General features: G+C 36.2%; 1 protein-coding gene across 4 annotated transcripts in view; it reads left to right on the top strand.

Moving 5' to 3' along the window:
• Positions 1-1,852: 1,852 nt before the first annotated feature.
• Positions 1,853-21,637, top strand: part of LOC131431485 (TGF-beta receptor type-1) — a 140,542-nt gene continuing 120,757 nt past the window's right edge. Inside the window, exons 1-2 of one of the 4 annotated variants that reach the window (XM_058597225.1) lie at positions 1,853-2,082; positions 2,418-2,961. In XM_058597225.1, coding sequence (XP_058453208.1) covers positions 2,793-2,961 — 169 coding nt within the window. In that variant the 5' untranslated portion in view covers positions 1,853-2,082; positions 2,418-2,792. Of the gene's footprint in view, positions 2,962-21,637 lie in introns of all 4 variants that reach the window. The other 3 variants (XM_058597224.1, XM_058597223.1, XM_058597226.1) reach the window with 3 other exon arrangements.

The raw sequence follows: 21,637 nt of genomic DNA, 5'->3' as shown, positions 1-21,637 counted from the left end.
TAGGTGCATCGGAAACATTCACAGATTGGATCAAATCGTATCTTGTTGGCCGTTCATTTTCTGTTAAGCTTGGAAATTGTGAATCAAATAGCTTCTCGAATCTGTCGGGTGTGCCTCAACGTAACAATCTCGGACCTATGCTATTTTCTTTGTTCTACAACGACATCTGTTTTGTCTTGGCTTGTTTATGCAGACGATCTCAAGCTATTTCATATCATTAGATCTGAAGAAGACTGCATGGCCTTACAACGACAAGTTGATGTCTTCAGCGACTGGTGTACGCGTAACCGATTGACGCTTAGTATATCTAAATGCTCCGTTATTTCATTCACACGTAAGAAAGAACCTATTCTCTGGAGATACACTATTTTCGGAGAATTCCTTGAGAGAGTATCAATTGTAAGGGACTTAGGTGTAGTACTTGATTCTCAGCTGTCGTTCAGAGACCACTACTCCCATATCATTGCACAAGCTAACCAGAATCTTAGATTTGTCTTTAAAATAGCAAAAGAATTCAGTGACCCTTACTGTCTCAGATCATTGTATTTCACCCTTGGCCGATCTGTTCTTGAAGCTTCATCGGTAATATGGTGTCCTTACGCGGACGTTTTGATTAACCGAATTGAATTTTTCGATTTCGGTTCGATTAATCCAACCTATCAGTAGTGTTTATGATATAGTAGTATTACTGGAAACTATTTTTAATTTTACTTTTTGCACTAGGAGATCGGCAAGGAACAAAAACTAGACTAGGGATGTCGGAAATTTCGAATTACTCGATTATTTAATAATCGAGTATAATTTTGAAACTAATCGATTGAAATTTATTAGATTATCTGGGTTATTAATCGATTACTCGATTATTCATTCGATTATCACTATGGGATTTTTTTGATTATTCGATTAGCTCAATAATCGAATATTAGTTTCAGGTTAATCGATTAAATATTACTCGATTATCTGGGTTATTAATCGATTACTCGATTAATCGATCGATGTTGCGACATCCCTAAACTAGACACGTAGTGAGTAGGGAGAGTGAAAATGTCAACTAGTTCCTGTTCGAAATACCCGGACAAAGAAGTTCTTTACCAATCAACTACAACTTTTCTGTGGACGAACTGCTTATGTAATGCACGAATGCTTTGTAATGCACGAACGAATAATCAAATTAGGTTATGAGTAATGTTCTGATTTCTGTGATCTTGTTCCTACTGTATTCTCATTGTGAAAACTAATTTGTAATACACTAACGAAAAATCCACAAAAAATTTAGTCGGCTTCGTATAGCTTCGAATCGTCAATATTAAATCATCAAAACTATGAAAATATGAACCTCGCAGCCGTTTTTGTATCTACTGGGTCAATTCAGCATAAAAACAGGTTACTAGATCGTTTTCGGTTTGCAGATAATATTATATAGAAAAGTATACTCATATAAGTCCAAAACAATATTTTAAAAAAAAGTGGATTTTAGTTATAATCAATAACAAACAGGAAATTGATTTACATAAATATAAAACAGTACCGTTGATCGACTATGAATGAACGGAAGCCGAAAAAACAAACATTGATTAAGTTTCAATGCACTATATTTTCTGTCATTTAGTTCTAATATGTATAACCCCTTCTGTGTCCAGTCCCCATCATTCACCGGGTGGAAACCGCAGCACTATTTTTGCAACGCAACTACTCGTACCTGTCATGCTAGCAACACACGGACACTTGCGCAGCAGCGTATTCATTCATGGTAGTGTTTTTGTTGCCGTTGATGGTTTTGGGGAACTTTCTTCCAGCGGACAGTGAATCGGCTCGTTGGTTGTATTTATTTCGCGTGTACGCTACTCGCGATCCGGTCCGCTGTGTGCGTTTCCTACGACTAGCTGTGTGCTGCTGCTGATGACAGCGAAATTCTTTTCCTTCACTCGCTCTCGATTTTGCACATAAAATGGCCATCGTTGAATATTAGCTCGGATCGCTAGTTTACGCAGGATGTAAATGGTTAAATTGTACAGAAAACATAAGTACAGTGCATTGCGAATTCGAAAGTAATAAATTTGGTTCGGTTCACGCAAGTGTTTGGTAAGAAAATTGAATTTGAATTTAGTGGGAAGCGGCTGCCATCAGAAGAAAATCTTTATTTTTTTTGTAGCAGATCGAAATTTCGTGTATGCAGGAACGGAAAGAAAATTGAACACGGTTGTCAGTTTGTTTTTTCCTCGTAACCAGAAAACCGGGAGCGGTTCCGGTGAATTGTTTTGAAAACCAAAAGTTTCGGATATTGCGTACAAAGTTTGCTTGAAATGTTCGTGGACTGAAAAGGTTGAAATAGTTTTGGCCTGTCAAATTGCGTTATGTGTCATGGACACAAAATTTGCTACGTCGAAAATGATTAATGAATTTTCTGAAATTTTAAGGTAAAAATTTCGAATATTCGCTCACAAAGCATACTATCTGTATAGAAAGGAAAATAACAGTGATTGTGTTTGTTTTGGGTGTTTTACCAATGTGTTAGTTCCGAAATTTTGCTAATGCCATCATCGAATTTGAACAGTGATTTATGGTAGAAAAGAATCGAAACCACCATTTCGAAGTGAAGAGAAGATAAATCATGCAGTGCTTGGTTAGCCACTGCAAATCAGAGTGTGTGTGATTGTGCAAAAATTGCGCAAGTGTTTCCTTTGCCCTGTTAAGATACGCAACTAAAGACGCCTCGCATAAGAAAAGGCAAAAAAAAAAACGAATTTAACACCACGGATGACGTATTTTTGTTGGTTGGCAACTAAGTCATCATGGCAGAAGTAGAGAAAGCGTCGTCGCAACATATCAGATTAGCGCCGGTACATTTTAGTAGGCCGATACAGACAACAACGGCTACTAGATGTTCTAGAAATAGTTGGCAGGCTCGATATCTGGTTGTTGTTTTACTGGTACTGACCACGGCAGTGAGAATAAGCGGAGGTAAGCTAATCAATGTTTAATTTTAACCTTTTCTGTGTTGAAGTAAATTTGAACAAATGTATAAAGGCTTCGATTTGGATGTCCGTGTTGTAAAAAACAAAAACGTTAGTTGAAGTTTGAAATTGGAAGTTCTTTAGTTAATATTGTTCCTAAATCATTCAGCTGAAAACTATTCCGAATAGACTAAAAGCCAAACCGTGGTGTATTTGCTTCTTCAGTTCTTTTAAATAATATTTTTTCTAGTCTCGAAACAACAAAAATTTCGCCTTTTTAAAACCCACAACATCGAAGATTATCGCACTGAGTATGATTCAATTCTGTTATTTTCTGGACTGAATAACGGGATTTTTCACCCTTCCTGAAATGTTGTTTGAAAAAAACCTCCTTCGGCGTATGCTGATTGGGCACAACGAAAGCTACTGGTTTTCGACTACTCATTATTTTGTAAAAAAGAAACATAGAAGTCTTCTGAACGTCTGCTAAGTTAATAAGAAAAATAATTCCTTGGATAATTTGCATTATTTGTGTGACATATCAAAATATGATAAAGACAGTTTTTGTTGCTTGTTAACATAACTTAAACCAGCTTCAATTTCCGCCCTTCTTCTTATTTACTTAATTGTACAATACCGCTACGTTGAAGAAGTTATTACTGTATTTCAGTATAAAATGTTCAAAACGACGAAGGTAATAATGAGAGATTCTCTTTGTTTACTTTCTCTTTCGATTATTGTGAAACATTCCTGCTTTTTCGGTAATTTCATCAGTGCAGACTCAAATATGATAGCTTTAGTTATTATTATCGGTAAATAATTGGAGTGAAGGATTGCTAACAGTACCGTAATAATCAAAAGAGAAAGTAAACAAAGAGAATCTCTCATTGTTACATTCGTCGTTTTGAACATTTCATACAGATTTACTGTCATTCAAAATTGTAGAGTTGGGGATCGAAAAAAACTGTTGGGCAATCTAATATATTTTGGTCCGGCGCTCATATTTTTGATTATGAACTAAATGCAGTATATATTCATACTTAAAAAATGTTATAATCTTCAATATTCTGAGACAAGATGTACTGTAGGTAATTCTACATACTACAAATTTGTAAGGAATACTGATAAATGCTAAGCAGATTTCCATAAAAATGTATCGATAAAACATAACTTAACAATAAACATTTTTGAACTATTTACGAACTTGACATTAAGCTCGAATACTGGAAAATTTTCTTTGCGGTCCATCTTAGACTCGTCAGTGCATAACAGTTCATGTTGAACTGTTATACCACCTTGCTGTTCAGCATAAACCTCTGAGCAGACGTAAAGCACAAACTCTGTTTGAATAGCAATTTTCAACAAGTTTCATTTAGTGGTTAACCGAATATTGTACTAAGGGCACATAGCCAAATTTATTTTCTTTTCGTTTTGTCTTCGGCTCGTTAGTGCATAACAGTGTTTAAATTTCAATTCTGCTGTACATCTCCCATATTTCGAGCTGCTAAACATATAAGAATCTAAAGCTCAGGTATTGAAGCATATTTTTACCGGAGTGGGGTTTACAGATCTTCTACGAATGCCTATATAAAATAATGAAAACCCGATGTTTTCTGTGGCAATCTTTGGGTTTTACTGTAAATGATTGTTAACCATGAAGGAGGCAGATAGCTTGAACTGGAAAATCGTTTTGCAGCGAATGGTGCAAAATTTCATATATATTAACAACCTAAAAAAATTATTTTCAGTTATACCTCGTGCTAATAAAATTATTATCTACATTAAATTCAAACATCTTCTGTTAATCTGTTCAACAAACAAAGATTAAGATTTCTGCAACATGCTTAAGTACTCTATTAAAAGGAATATAAAATGTTAAAATCATGAATTTTTCCCAAGTTTTCTCTGACAGCTGTTTCATTTGTTTATTTTATCATTTTAATATATATTTGAAAAACTTACCAACAAAAAAAAAAAAACAAAATGCTTTCGCTTCTGTTTTCTTACGCTTGATTTCATTCTTCCTCAATATAACATAAAACACTAATTAACAGCTTTTAATAACTGCAGGAAAAATATTGCGATATCACTCAAAATCGATACAATTACTGAACTTTTCGATAACTATTCTATGATTACGGTAGAATTTCAGGAATATCCATAGCTTATTCCTCGAGTTGATTGATTGAATTTGATAATATCTGGTTTATGAACATTTTTTGATAACTCCTTATTGGAATATGAGTTAAAATTAAATAATAAGAATTGAATTGGGTGTTCAGCCACAAACGGTGACTTTTCAGCCTTATTATATACATGATTTGGTTATTACCATGAAGATATCATTTGTATCCGCAATTCTGTGATTTTTGTGCAAGGACAATCGTAAACCTACTTGTATTCTGTAATGGGGAAAAGGAACTTATATAGCAACTTACTAACTAATATAGAGAGCGAATCGATTCAATTGAAGATTGCATCGATTTTTGTCGGAATTTGCTTATAATATTATGTGACATTACATCTAATGGTTCTATATTTATGAGTCTGTGTAACTCATTTGTACATTTTCAGAATTTTATACTGAATCCTTTGAAGCGTTTTCTTCCTGGTGGAACAACAACTTGACCAAATTGGTACTGCATAAAGCATGGCTGGTCTGAAAATTTGTTTATAAATTAACAATTTGTTTTTTAGACAGAGCTTCGAATTTCTGTTTATAAGAGGATATAAACATTTCATATATTTATCATACTTTGCCTGGATTCCTTCAATGTGATCCTTGAATGTGAGTTTTTTGTCATACGTTAAACCTAAGTATTTAGCTTGGTCAGACCATGTCAATTCCAAACCATTCAATTTGAGAATGTGATTATTGTTTGGTTTAAGAAAAAAAGCTCCTGGCTTATGAAGAAAGATAAGTAATTGCGTTTTTGCTGCATTTGGTTTAATTTTCCATTTTGACAGATAATCACTGAAAATATTTAAACTTCATTAACTTTTCGTTTGAGTGTTTGAACAGAATGATTTTACAAGGATAAATTTTTTAAATATTACCATTTAATTCTGTTATAAGTATATCACGTCACTATACAAATTCACTATGTATCTCACGACACTATAAATCTTGTATAATAAACGTCACATCACATATGCACATTTCGAATACAATTTATATTCATCTTCAGTGTGATAGTTTTGTTTAGTCAATAACTAAACAATATATGGTAATATTTAAAAAATTTATCCTTGTATTTAAACTTATTTGTAAGCGACTGCAGATCACTCTTAGATTTCTACCTGTGGCTAACAGACTTGTGTCGTCACAGAATAGCGATTTCTGACAACCAACGGGTAGATTTGGAAGATCAGAAGTGAAAATATTATACAAGATTGGAGCTACGCTCGAACCCTGCGGAACACCGGCTCGTACGGATAGCAATTCAGATTTACAATTCTGATAGCTAACCTGAAGAGTACGATCAGTTAAATAATTTTAAATCATGGGTTTTTATCTGGTTTGAGGATGGGAATTACTTTGGCGTTTTTCCATCTTTTTGGGAAGTAAGCTAATGAAAAACATTTGTTGAAAATTTTAACCAAGAGTCTCAAGGCAACATCGGGAAGGTTTTTAATAAGAATATTAAAGATTTCGTCATTACCAGAAGCCTTCATGTTTTTGAGTTTCCTAATAATTGACTTAATTTAATCAAAATTTTTCTCAATAATGTCATTTGGTAATAACACTTGAGTTGAAATATGATCATATTTCAGTGAGACTTCATTTTCAATAGGACCCACAACGTTCAAATTAAAATTGTGGACACTCTCGAACTGCTGAGCAAGTTTTTGAGCTTTTTCGCCATTTGTAAGAAGTATTTAATTTCTTTCCTTGAGAGCAGGAATTGGTTTCTTAAGAACCTTAGAAAGTTTTCAGAAAGGTTTAGAATATGGTTTAATTTGTTCAACTTCTTTAGCGAAATTTTCATTTCGCAAAAGAGTAAATCAATGTTTAATTTCTTTTTGTAAATCCTTAACTACGTTTTTCATAGCAGGATCACGAGAACGTTGATATTGTCGTCGACAAACATTCTTCAACCGAATGAGCAGTTGAAGATTGTCATCGATGATAGGAGAATTTAATTTAGTTTGAGCTTTGGGAACTGAAAGATTTCTAACTTCGATAATGTAATGATTCAAATTATGAATTGCTGTGTCGATGTCCGCAGAATTTTCTAAAATAGTTTCATGATCCACATGATTTTCAATGTGAGATCTGTAATTCAATCAATTAGCTCTATGATAGTTGAATATAGAGCTAATTGGATTAATTAAAGCTTCGTTGGAAAGTCTGAATGTTACAGGAAGATGATCTGAGTCTAAGTCAGCATGAGTAATCGGTTCACTACAAATGTGACTTTGATCTGTTAGAACCAGATCAATTGTAGAGGGGGTTTTCACGGAAGAGAAACAAGTCGGATTACTGGGATGAAGAACTGTGAAATAACCAGCTGAGAGTTGATTATGAAGTATTTTACCATTACTGTTATTTTGCCTACAATTCCACTGGACATGCTTAGCATTTAAGTCCACTATTACGAAAAATTTTGGTCGATATCTTGTGAGTTTTTGCAAATCGCCTTTGAAGAAATTTAATTGTTCGCCGGTGCATTGCAATGGCAAATATGCTCCAGCGATGGAATAAATTTCATGAATGGTTTCAACTTCGATTCCCAAGCTTTCAATAACTTTAGTATTAGTTATTCGATGTTTAATTTGCCGTTAGACAAAAATGGCAACCACCCATTCCAGTAAACCTGTCAAATCGATGAAACACATATAGGGATGTCGCAATATCGATCGATTAATCGAGTAATCGATTAATAACCCAGATAATCGAGTAATATTTAATCGATTAACTTAAAACTAATACTCGATTATTGAGCTAATCGAATAATCAAAAAAATCCCATAGTGATAATCGAATGAATAATCGAGTAATCGATTAATAACCCAGATAATCGAATAAATTTCAATCGAATAGTTTCAAAATTATACTCGATTATTTAATAATCGAGTAATTCAAAATTTCCGACATCCCTAAACACATAATGTGGATTGTTTTTCAATTTGACATTTGAACTAATTGAACATGATGCCCACTTAGAGGTGGGAACTTTTCTATATTTTAAGTGTTGTTTTTTTCTGAGGAAATGAAATATCTTCTATAAACAATACTACAATTAAAATAACAAAGTATGCAAAGTTCTATGAAAAATTAGACTTGAACTTATCGTCTTCACATTCAAAAGTGATGAAGTGGTGCTCAACTTTTTTGAAAATAAATCGTTCTGATATAGTGCATTTATACTACTGGAATCAGAAATCATCATCATCATAGACCTGAATAAGTGGATTAATTTCTAAAATCAGGAAATTTATTTTGTTATACTTTCTTCGGAAATGCTGGAGATATTCTGGAATCGTAATGCTAAGATGAATTCGTTTCGCTTTGCGTTAACATTTAGAGTTTTACATAGATTGAAAATAAATATACACTTATATCAAAAGGGATTTTTGATTTAACAATGTATTCTCTCTCGAATTAGTAAAAGATTGTATTTTAAGCCATATTTACTGTTTTATTTTCGTACAGTGTATATGAAGAAATGTTTTATTTATTTGGGGTTGTTTGATTCAGTGTACTGATTGGAAAAGCTGTCATATCTTGGTTGATTTTTCATTAGGGCGTAAAAGCAAGTGACAGTTTATCTTTAATCACTCTCTCTTTCGATTATTGTGCTGTGATTAAAAGGATTCCCGAATAAAAAATATTGTAGAAAAACAATACGATTTGCTGTTACAAAACCTTCCACAATTTTGCTTTGACCATTGAAAACTATTTTAATGTATTGTTATACACTATTCAATTAATTGTGAACATGCTTTTTACAATAGCATGTATAGGTTGTTAAGTATCGTAACAATTCAAATCATAAAATTTTCTCATACATGTTTTCTTGGAAAACAATCAAATCAACAGTTTACATATTGTTTGAAACACCACGTGTACAATAAATTCAATTGTAGAATCGTCGAAACAATATATTGAATGGTTGGAAATGAAAACTATCTTGTCAAGATACAATAATATGTATTGTAACCAATAGCTTTAATTGTGAATCAATTGTTTATGATGTAAAATCAATGGTTTATTTTTCTACGGATTTCCTTTGATGTCACTACACTGTTTGAAAGACGAAAGTATCGGGTATCATTTTATGAAAAGAGTTGAGTGATAAACGTGGAAACCGCTTGGTAATTAATAGAAGAGAAAGTAAACAAAGAGAAACTGTCACTTGCTTATAGGCCTTAATGAAAAATCAACCGAGATATGCGTATAAAAAAAATGTAGTGTTTTGATAACCTTCTTTGCCACCGCAATGTTACTGTGATGTCCCCAGCCCGGTGGCAAGAATAAGGCGCTCAAGCAAATGCTATCGTAGCATACATCTGGGGCACTTGGTGGGCCCCAAAACGCTCAGATTATGGTAAACAAACATTCGAGCATTTCGAGCCGAGTCTTCTTCTTTGTTTTGGTTTTTGCAGCAGGATGCTGGCCACAGTTAAATGACTTCCTAGAAGGAGACTGGATATTCCTCGTGAATCGCAAGAGTGATCCATAATATATTTGATTTACCATAGACCACAAAGTTTGGAAGGCTCATGGCGCACACGGTACCGGATATATGCTCATGAAAGTGGTTTATCCTACAAATCGCACTTTTTTCTATACTTATCTGTCTTAGGAATGTTTAATGGATTTGGGCAAACTTGGGTTATTTTAGACCCGGGTTAGCAGTTCAATGCAGAAGGCGCTGGTCGTATGCTCGAGTCCCGATCGGGAAAAATTCTTAGTGTCAGTTGGAACGTAGCACCAGCCAAGCAATGGTTCTGTAGGCTATGAATCGACTGCGAAGGCTTTTAATACAGAAGATCCAAAGGAATGTAATACCAAGGCTTTGCTTTTTAGGTTTATTCTAAATCGAATTGGATGAATAATTCCGGTCCGGTTCTGGATACATAATCGAATAAGTAGCGTAATCAACAATCTGTTCGTTTTTCTATTCGCCCATTTTTTTTTAAATCTCACAACTGATTTTAACAAACTTAGGCTTGTTTGATAGCTATGATATGCCTACAGATTACGTTGAAATGATTCATATTCTTTCACTCGTTCCAATGTGTGTATTCACACTTGTTCGGTTCAATACCGACATGAAACGAAATTCTCTCGAAGATGTCTGATATGTCATTTGAAACCATGACACTATTGACACTATTTGAATGACAATGGTAAGGCTTTATCGTACTGAAGCTTGCTTCAGATAGAATTGGAACAAAGACAATTGCCTGTATTTAATTTATTTATTATTGAGTTCAAGATCTTTTTCTATATAAATGTAGCGTTTTCTTCATACTTTTAAGAAAAAATATGGATAAAATTAAACGTCACGGTTTCGAAGGAATTCTCGAATTTTTCCTGTAACACGGCTCATTCGGCGGCGCACACCTTCTTCGTCCATCGTTTTAGCTATCTTGCTCCACCAGATCCTCATCTTATTGATGTCTTTGACAACCTTTCCCTTTGCCTTGAGTCTCCTCTTTATGATTGCCAAGTATTTCTCAACAGGGTGGAACTGGGGGCAGTTGGGTGGGTTAAGGTTTTTTGGAACAAACTGGACCCCTTTCTCTGCATACCATTCTTGAACGACTTTGCCGTAATGACAGCTTGCCAAATCTGGCCAAAACATTACGGGATGGTCGTGGAATCGAATAAACGGCAAAATTCGTTTTTGGAGACACTCTTTTTGGTATAGTTCCGATGTCATTGTCTTATTTGTAACGAAAACTTTTGTTTTTTTGCCACAGCTGCAAATGCTCTGCCAAATCATAAATCTTTTTTTGCAAATTTGTCGACAAAAACAAATTTAAATTTGGCTGGAACATCTCCCCGAGCTGTTGCCAAGTAAAATTTTTGACCTGGGATTTGCCCGAAGTCAGGTTGTTTGACATAGGTTTCATCGTCCATCAGAAGACACCCGTCGAACTTGGTCAGCACCTGGTCATATAGTTTCCGAGCACGAATTTTGACCACACTATTCTATTTTATGGTCCGATTTGGATGTTTGCTAGTGGATGTTTGTTCACGGTACTTTGGACAGCACCGAATTTTCTGGCCAAATCACGGTCCGACAGATTAGGATTCCTCTTAATCGTATTCAAAATCTTACAACGCAGATTCCGCTCGACAGTTCCACTCCGACGATTGGCTTGAGGCTTCCGAATCGTCGTCAATGTTTCCTTATACCGTTTGATAACGCGCCATACGGTATTTCTGGGCAATTTCAGCTGTTTAGCTAGCCTGGATGCAGACCACAATGGATTTTCCAAATAACTGTGCACAATTTTTTCCCTTCTTTCGGCTTCCATGTTGATTGTTTACAAAGTACAGTCGATTTGCGGAATGTCAAAAATCATACGTGAAGCTGACACAATTCCTGACACGTGGGCGCCAAGAAGTTTCAAATCCGTCCACCAGCAGCGTCACAATATGAGAAAAAGATTGTTCCAATTCTAAACAAAGCAAGCTTTACTTGTTATAAAAAAAGAGGTTTAGAAATCGTTAAAAAACAATGCACTGCCTTCACACATAGTTAACCTTCAAGTAATTAAGGTCCTTTGTTAAACAAATCGGAATAGTATAACGTTTTGTTTTACAGCTCTGCAAAAAAAAATTTATTATCGCGTAGAAATTTGTCTGCAAAGTATAAACTAGGTAGCTAGTAAAAATCACCATCGATACTGTGCTCACTCGAACAACGTTGACCGTTTGAGGCACGAGTAACTCCTACACAGATCATAAATAATTCAATAATTCACAATGAAGGATGAAAACTATTATTAAGCCGGGTCTGCTTTCTGGCCAACCGTTCACCTCCGTTGTGTTCCCTACCCATTCTACTCGATCAGCCAAACTTATATTCGCGCTTCACCAGCGTTGTTACAGCGAAGGTAAGTTTACACGCAACGCACGATGAAGTCGTCGGCAGAGGTGAAATGAGTCTCTACTTGGCGTTTGCTCAACGCCTAATCTTAACGACTACCGGTGGGTGGCAATGGCAGCTGATACCAAGATGAAGGAAAAGGGTGTCTACATAGCAACACTAGATTTCCAATACCGGCACACATGCCTGCCAAACCGAAAACCGAAAAAAAAACGCACTAAGCACCGATTTCTTGTTAACAATTGGTTTGCTAGGCAGCAGAGACTTACCGGGGTACAATCCGGATAGACAAACAGAAAAAAAGTTACAACAGCGTCTAGTAAATGTAAGTCTTGTTTGTAAACAGTAAAAACAAAGGTGAAAACCTGCGGACGGACAGCATTGCGGGCTGCTCGACTGCACGTCAGCCTGTCAGTCCATTCGTCTGCACTTTGTATTACATTCAATGCAAACAATATTGTGCGGGTTTTGTACGCCACAAAGTATGAATCATAATAAACAACAAAATCGATATATCCATCTGATGGTCGGTTCGCCTGTTTCTCCAAAAGGTTTTTGTTTTCTTTCTTTGCTAGTGGAGCTTCGTGAGCAACAATTTTGCACTGAGGAAATAAAAGAAAATTTTCGATTTTAATGCAGTCATATCGTTTAACTATGCAGCAAGTTAAATCTTAGAAAGTGAGTTGTGCTACTTCCTGTAAATATGCGAACAGCGGGTGGAGTTGGATCGTTTGTTACACCTAATTATTGTTTTTTATAACTCACGTTTAATTGACTAAAATCACACGATTGATGATAATGCATTTTTGTAGCCAATGAAAACATAAATGCTATTTTCATAAAATCATTATTTTTTTGAAGAATACGTCATCTGACACAAACTTATCCGGACGACCGGCATCCAAAGGAGCTAAAATCTTCGTGGTTAACAAAACTTCATTCTTGTTCTCAATGATCAGTTCGCGGGGATTTATTTTCGAGATTGATTCATTGGACAGTGAAGGCATGATTTTTAAAATTTTGACGTTAGAAGACTGATTTTCCAACCAATGTGTTCTGCACCATTTCCTTCAGTGCATCAATGTAAAAATATCAATTTCCAGACTGTTCCGTTTGCATTGTTCATTATACCGTACACATTTGTCTGCGTCCGATCGTTTCCAGTAGCTCATTTATTATTATTATTATTATTATTATTTTTGCATAGCCGAAGGTTTCTTTATTTTGCATTTCGTTCTTCGTAACAAGGATCCTTGGAATGAAATTCAACCATGTGCCTAGTCACTGGCGATTGCTGGTTAAGATATGAGTACGAGTAATCGTCAAACTTCACACTTGCGATTTTGATTCAAGGACCATGTTTCTTTCCTACTCTGAGATGATCGCATGATTGACATACCTGATAGCGAAGGGAACAGCAGATATTCCAATAATTTGTGTACATTGTTGTACAGTTCACACCAAATCGAGCTGCAGAAGTGCAGAGTATAAAAGTGTGATCATACGCGCAACCAAGGATGCCAGTCAGGCCCGTACCCAGAATTTCGTTTCGGGAGGGGCCCTCAGATAAAAAAATAATCTTACTGAAGATTACTTAATTCTCGATGTGCCTTTTACCGACGGCTTTAACAGACACTTCAAACTTTTTCACTGGAACTGTCATGGAGTATTCAAATAAAATTCGTGACTGTGCCTGAGAGAAAATTATTGTATTACACGTTTACTGTCATGTTATTTCTGTAACACATGTCTCAGGCCTTCTTAATATTAATCAACAAGACTTGTGATGATGTCATATATTCTGAGATCATTCACATTCCAAATTTAAAGGACCACAATTCATTGCAAAGAGGACCACAACCGATTCGTGAAGAATGGAAAACATCTTTTAAATTTATAGGTCATATTAGTAGATAGTCATTCAATTTTACTTTGGCTATACTGGTTTCGGATTCAGGTTCCGGAAGTAGTAATCTGAAATTCTAAAACGAAACTCACATAAATTTCACAGAGATAAATTAACATTTGAGCGCAGATAGTAGTACGAGGAAACCAAATCAGATGAACGAGGGTAATACCAAAAGTAATTGAAACCTAAACAGTTGGTTTTAACCATGGTGGCGGTGCTCATGTGCTTCATGTAAGGCAAAACAATATTTTACTGATCATTCAGTAATCCACATGATCTTTTCCGAAAATCGTTAAAGTAATATGTTGATATCTTGGCAAAGCGCGTTCTTTTGCCGAAGTTTGATATTATATTATACTGAACTTGTCAGTAAACAACAAATATACTGAGATCAGCAAAATTGTTTGCCGAGATTTCGAACTTTTACTGAAACTCGGTGAGACACTTATTATCTAATGCCTCTTTTCGATTCACGTCGCATCACCTCGCCATTGCTCGTGGAACTGGAATTGAATGAAGGATGAAGATTTGTATATTTTATGAAAAGATAAGATAACTACCAACTTTGCATATATATTGAAAAATATCCGCTTATTTCCGGGTGGAGGCGTTAAGGAGCACTAGAAACAATTGTCTTCCATCTTGATAACTTTTGACGAGCTGACAGCAAAATTTCTGCTGACAAGTTCGGCAATAATTGACAGTTAACAAATTTTGGATTGCCGAGATTCTCAGTAATTATACATTTTGCCGAGACGATTACCGAGCACTCGACTGTGCAAATCTCGGCATTTTTTTGCCGTAATTCGAAAAAAAAAATAAAGTGTGTATGTCGATTCCAGAAAACCGATATTGTGACCTTTCCGTCCCATTGAGACGCCCTTCGAGGCACTCGTGCCGCTTCGAAACACTCGTGCTGACTTCAGTCTATTATCGGGTAATCATTGTGTTCTCTGGCGCTTAAAGACTGTCCCAGAAAGTATGGACGCACTTTGATTTCGCTGTAAATAATTCACAAGTGTTAGATATTCAAATTTTATTCGATATACTGTTAATATTAGACTACATCAACAGAATGTTATTCTCAACATTTGCTACTTAGCCATTGTAGACTAGCTGGCGCACCTTCTTGGGAACGTTCCTCATTAAAGTCCGTGCAGACTTCTTGGCGACAAGTTTTGACACTTTTTTCCAATCTTTTTCGAACTGTTGAATGGTTTCGGCTGCCGAGACATGTTTCCTAAGATGTGCCTTCGTTAATGCCCAAAATTCCTCAATTGGTCGAAGTTGTAGGCAATTTGATGAATTCATGTCTTTTGGGACGAAAGTGACATTTTTGGTAGTATACCATTCTACCGTTGATTTCGAGTAGTGGCAAGAAGCAAGATCAGCCCAGAAGACAACAGGATCCTTGTGACTTCGAATCATGGGTAGAAGTCGTTTTTGTAAACATTCCTTGATGTATATTTCGCTGTTCATTGAAGCAGTGGTGATGAAGGGTTTCGAAATCTTACCGCAGCTACAAATTGCTTGCCAGACCATAGCTTTCTTACCAAATTTTTCGACTTCAATCGATATCTCGGACTGGTTTAACAATTGCCCTTCTCGCACCGTATAATATTGTGGTCTCGGCAAGGACTTGTAATCGAGTTTCACGTAGGTTTCGTCGTCCTTGATTATGCAGTTCAAATTTCCAGCAAGAATCGAATTGTACAGCTTTCGAACCCTCGGCCTGATCGATGCTTCTTGTTTCGGACTACGTTTTGGTTGTTTCTGCTTCATATAGGTTCGAAGATTCAAACGTTCTTTAGCACGAAGAACATTTGACTTCGAAGTGCCCACTTTTTTGGCCACATCCCGAACTGAAACCTTCTTCTTATGCTCGAACGCCTTCGGTTTACGTTTATCCAACTGAGGGTTAGCAGGACCTTTTTTTCGACCCGTTTTCGGTTTATCCTCAAAGGTGTTATCCTCACCTAACTTCCTGATTGCATTTCGCACGGCTTTTTCACTTACTCCTTCCATTTTTGCTATCTTTCTCAGTGACAGTCCGCGTTCTGTGCACCATTTGCACAATTCTTCGACGTTGTTCTGCTGAAAGTTCACGCATTTCGAAACAAACTAATGAAAACGAATAACCAACTCACAAGTGGTTAAAGAAGAGGACAGGACGCAGCCATAAAAATTGATAGATTCTGAACCATTGCGAAATGGCACCGGTTTTTGGTTGCGTTTATGCAAGACAGTCTTTAATAATGGATTCAGCCAAACAAGTAGTCGAAATGCGCTTGCGTTCGTCTTTCTAGCCCTAAATCCAACGGCAGGATATCTTTCTCATCTTCTTGCTTAACTAAGGCACGCTCGCGCACTTTCTCTTTCCGTTCGTCCAGTACAATTTCATGTGTTATTTTTATTGTCATTTATTCTACCCGTGGTTTCAACACTGTTCTGCTTTGTAGAACCTGCCGCTGCGCTCTTTATCGGTTGTGGAGTTTTGACCATCCCTTACTTCTCAAAACCTCTGTCTCACGGTGTAATCCACAGGATCAACAGCCTTATAATATTCCTCAAGCTTTTTTCTCGTTTCTGTTTCTGATTTCTGGAGGTGCCATGTAATGCTTCTCAACACCTAAAACTTATATAGAGTAACGAATGTAACGCTTCGTAATTCAAAAATAAGTTAACGCACGTACAACTCATAAAAGAATAACGCTTCGTAACGCCTTTAACTAACAAAAGGTAATGCTTCGTAACGTCTCAAACTTACTGAAAAGTAACGCATATTACGTATCGTAACGTTTGTAACTTACAAACGAGTAACGCTTCGTTACGCCTAAAACTAAAAAAAAGTAACGCATGTAACGCTTATACTTGCAAACGAGTAACACTTGTAACGATTCGTAACGTCATAACTCACAAAAAGTTACGCATGACACGCTTCATAACGCCTATAACTTACAAAAAAGTAACGCCTCGTAACGCCAATCACTTACAAAAAAGTAACGCATGTTACGCTTCATAAAGTCTAGCTTACAAAAAAGTAATGCATGTAACGGTTCGTAACGCCTATAACTTACAAAAAATGCATGTAACGCTTCGTAACGCCCAAAACCTATAAAAAGTAACGCATCTAATGCTTATACTTACAAACGAGTAACGCTTGAAACGCTTCGTAACGTAATAACTCACAAAAAAATAACGCATGTTGCGCTTCGTAACGCCTATACCTTACAAAAAAGTAACGCCTGTAATGCTTCGTAACACTTATAATTTACAAAAGAGCGACGTACATAACATTTCGTAAAACCTATAACTTCCTTAAAGTAACGCATCGTAACTCGTTTACCGCAAAATCTTACCCTTATAACGGTTATTACATTCATAATTTCCACAACAAAACTCATGATTTGAAACCCTCAATTTAAGATAATTATCGTATGCAACGCTTTTTAGCTTCTTGAATTTAACGTAACGCTTCCCATCTCACAATAATATCGAGTGAAACATTTTTCAATATTGGGGACGGGTATAGCGTGATGGGTAAGTCAATGCCTTTCACGCAACCCGCCTGGGTTCGATTCCCAACCCGGTGCATAGGGTCAACAAATTTTTCTACAAGCTAACCTCTATAATCGGAACAAAGGAAAAATTTCCATAGTACCTTTAATCAGGCGTTGAGGCCTCACAAAACTTCGTAACGTATATAGCGTCAAAAAATAAACTACCACTTTATGTATTTTTATTATTGTCATTTATTTTACCTTGGATTCATCCTCCATTTTATGTGTTTTTGACTCTATTCTGCTTCGTGGGGCCTGCTGCTGCGTTTTTTTTTGGGCAGTGGAGTTTTGACCATCAAGTAACTCTCAAAACATCTGTCTCACGGTGTAATCTACAGGATCAACAGCCTTCCTTCCAAATCATTTTGTTTTTTTCTCAAACACTCTGTCGGAAATATATTTTCTCTGTGTTTTCCTTAGCAAATTGAAAACTTTTAGAGGCTCATTGGCAGTCTGTGGTCAATTTCTGAAATCTGTGTTCTGTTCTCTTAGTAATGGCAGTCAATGGAAAATTTCAACCGACACAACTCACCGTACTTTCCGGTAATCTCTTTGATGACGCTACTAATGGGAGATTTGAATGTTAGATGTTCATCAGTTACGACACCAATTTTTTTAACAAGACCATCACTTTGAGCATTGATTACAGGCGCAGAACTTGCAAAAGAAGTTTCAGTAGATAAAATTCTGCCTCTGAGTTAGAAAAAGTACGTTTTCGTTAAAAAAAAAGCAACATCTTCATCGAAATCCTGAGATGTAATAAGCCGAGCATTATCGGTAACAGATCAGTTTACACATCATTAATATACATTTGAAATAAAACAGGTCCCATAATGAGTCCCTGGGGTTCATTGAGTGAAATATTATAGTCTCTGAAAATTAGTGTTTGACATCAGTTTTGTACGGTAAAAATCTTTTTTATGCGATTCATATGTTGAAAGAACTATTTTTTTTCGAAACAAGTGATTTAATCAAACATTGTTTCTTCCAAATTCAGGTTTTTCTTAAAATCAATTCGCTCAATGAATTAAACTAAATAGCTAGGATCCTTTGTTGAGTTAGAACGAACGGTAGTGAAATGAGTGAGTGAATTGGATAGTTAGTATACTAATGATATGATTAGAATCAATTAACTTTCCTTGAACCATCCGCCGGGGATAAAAAGATATACAAATTCGCCAAAAATTTCGTTATCTGATGGAAGGAAATCTCTAGCCAGATCTTACAGGCAACTCAATCAGCAGTCATGTCGATGATACTGTTTTCCTTTTTTATGGCATTTTAGAACAGTTCCGATAGATTTTCCACTTCGCTGAACCGAATCATTTACTAAAACAATTCTTCGTAATTCAACTGAGCGAAATGAATTCAAGCTATTCATCTCAGTTGTTTGACGCTCCGGAATCAGCACGTCGCACCAGAAATCCGGAAATGCTGCATAGCAAGAAAAACTATATAATTTTACACTGGAACGTGACTGCATGCATCATAATAAAAGTTCATCTTGGAATTTATTGGTTTTAAAATATTAAAACCTTCGTCTCGCAAACGCTGAGACTTCCTTTCACAGCTTCGTTGGTCGCGACACCAGGATCACATTTGATTTGTACGAGCTCATGAAGCTAGTGAACCGAATCCTGGATGGTCTAATCGAGAGGCAACTACAAAGAGATGTGAATCAGCTCATTCTTGTACCGGCTGAGGCAGGCGGTACGGAAATCGTTCTTGTTAAAACCGAAATGCGAAAAGATTCTCTAGTGGCACTGAGCAGCTTGTGGGGTGTGAAGAAAACAGCGGTATAAAGATTAAACTTTCTATTCTTTGTTTATGGCATTTTTCTGTTGCTTCTATGGAGCTTTTCGGTTCCGTTCCCGGGTGTGGGTAATCTGTGGTCCTGTTCTATAAGGGCAGAGCCAGCCAACGCCGGGAGAGAAATAAAAGTTCGCTTTGTATGCGGATTATCGTATAACCCATTGCCATCATCGTCGTCGTCATCATAAACGTAATATTCTAAATGATAGGGGTTTCTTCCGTCTGACGACAGGGGGGCTCTTCACATGCTCTTAACGTTTCAGTACACACAGTATGGATGACAGTACGCTCAGTGCCAGAGGCCACCGGGAGACAGGTCAAAAGGATTCTTTCACCATTCTTTCGGACACGATACATCGTACCACCAATACCCGTATAGCTACAGACGGAAGGGACTCGGCGGACTCATCCCGGACGGACTGTCGGAGCTGTTGTAAGCAACCATATCCTTACGATTCTCGGTGCTCCTGAATGTCGTTTCGGTATCAGCGGGAAGGAAATTCATTCCAGATTCATTGACCTCTTATTGTGCTCTTCGGTTGTAAAAATGTGGTAATGGGATGTGACAATGAAACGTCTTTATTACGGATCGCTTTTGGCGTGGCAGCATTGCAAATGCAGGAATGATGTCTATAGGCGTGGGTTTGTTGCTTCTTCTTTTTGTGAAGACGTTCTGCCGCTCTAAAGCGGGACTCGAATGTATTGAGTATATTGAAAGTAATTGCATTGCCGAAATTAATTCATCTTGTTTACCATGATGAACCGACAAGATATAATATATACTCCTTCTTATGGTACAGGATTTTCATTTCTTCTACTTGGTGTTGTATTCCGGTGCGGAAGTCGACCTTCTTTTCCAACTTCGCTGTCAATTTCTAGTCTACACGACAATTCACAGTGGTCCGAAGCGGGAAATTAGCGTGACAAATATATTTTCACTAAAAAATATTTGTAAAAAAGTTATTTTTTTTCAAAAAAGTTATTTTTAACAAATGACGCTCCTTCTGATGAAAACAGTTACTAGGGTGGTACTAATTTAGATTGAAATCTGAAATCTAATTTTCTTAATTGAACTCAAAAATGATTTTGTTGTACAATTAGTAAATTTTATTGCGAGCAACTTTGCTGAAAAAAGCACCTCTCTAGCTCTTTATTTGATCGAGTTACATCAATTTTCCCGAGTAAAGTTGAAAAATCACTTTTTTTGTTTTAACTTTTTTGTGAAACGTTCTACCGAAAAGTTGTCTTTACAAGAGTTGTTGAACTAATCATTGCGCACAACCAAGCTTTTTCATATGAGCTACCAGTAAAAAGTTATGATCGTTTTTTCATCAAAAACTAGTCAAGCTTCAAATATCAATATTCATTAGATGCCAGATCGATAAAAATGTATCTTATTCGGTTCCTGAAAGGTCATAATATAAGTAAACATTTAAGAGAAAATTGGAAGGGTGTTGTTTTTTAGCTTATTTAAATTCGTTATAAAATACCTTTAAAAAACTCAAAAACATTGCATAACTCTTAAACGCCTTGACGTATCAACATACTTTCTTCAGCAAAACAATAGTATCAAATTAGTTCTACAAATGTTACATACATTGTCCTTTCGAGAAATAAGACACACAAAAACCACAGCCGAAAATAGATTGCAGAACAATTTTAATTAATTTATTACCAAAATAACTACTTCAATTGAGTTTGAGCAACTGAGGATTAGAGATACTGTGTAATATCATAAATCAAATAAACATAGATTTCCGACTATACGGTGACACTAACAGCACCTCTAGTGAGAAACGGGTGTACTTTTTTCCATTAGCTACTGTGGTTTTGTTAAATGCGCAGGCAACTTTATGCATGCATTTTAGGAGCACTTACGCACCCATTCTCCACCAGACGGTGCTTTTGCTGTCACGGGTTGCTCAACTACATTAGTATTACACTGGGAAATCTATGTTTATTTGATTTATGGTAATATGGTTATTTCGAACTAGTTGGCCATGATAAATCTATGAACAAAAATTTTCATAATCTGGACAACCATTCCAACAAGCTGGTGCAAGTTACTAAAATGCAAATATTTTTATCCACATCGTGCCAAGACGCCTATGACACTGGCCCTTCTTTCTCATCCACTTGTGTACCGAATAGCCTGTAAAAGCCGGAAAACGACGCACAATGAGTTTTGGTTCGAATAAATACATTCTACTCATTTTAACAAACAATTGATTTTCTTGGGTTCCAGGAGATGCTTTGACTTACAAAAAATCTACTTTTGGCTGTGGTTTTTGTGTGTCTCATTTCTCGAAAGGGCAATGTATGGAACATTTGTAGA

Source organism: Malaya genurostris, chromosome 2, assembly GCF_030247185.1.
Source record: "Malaya genurostris strain Urasoe2022 chromosome 2, Malgen_1.1, whole genome shotgun sequence".
Classification (NCBI taxonomy): Eukaryota; Metazoa; Arthropoda; class Insecta; order Diptera; family Culicidae; genus Malaya; species Malaya genurostris.
Note: the sequence above shows the minus strand (reverse complement) of the source record. Positions and strands in the feature narration are given on the sequence as shown.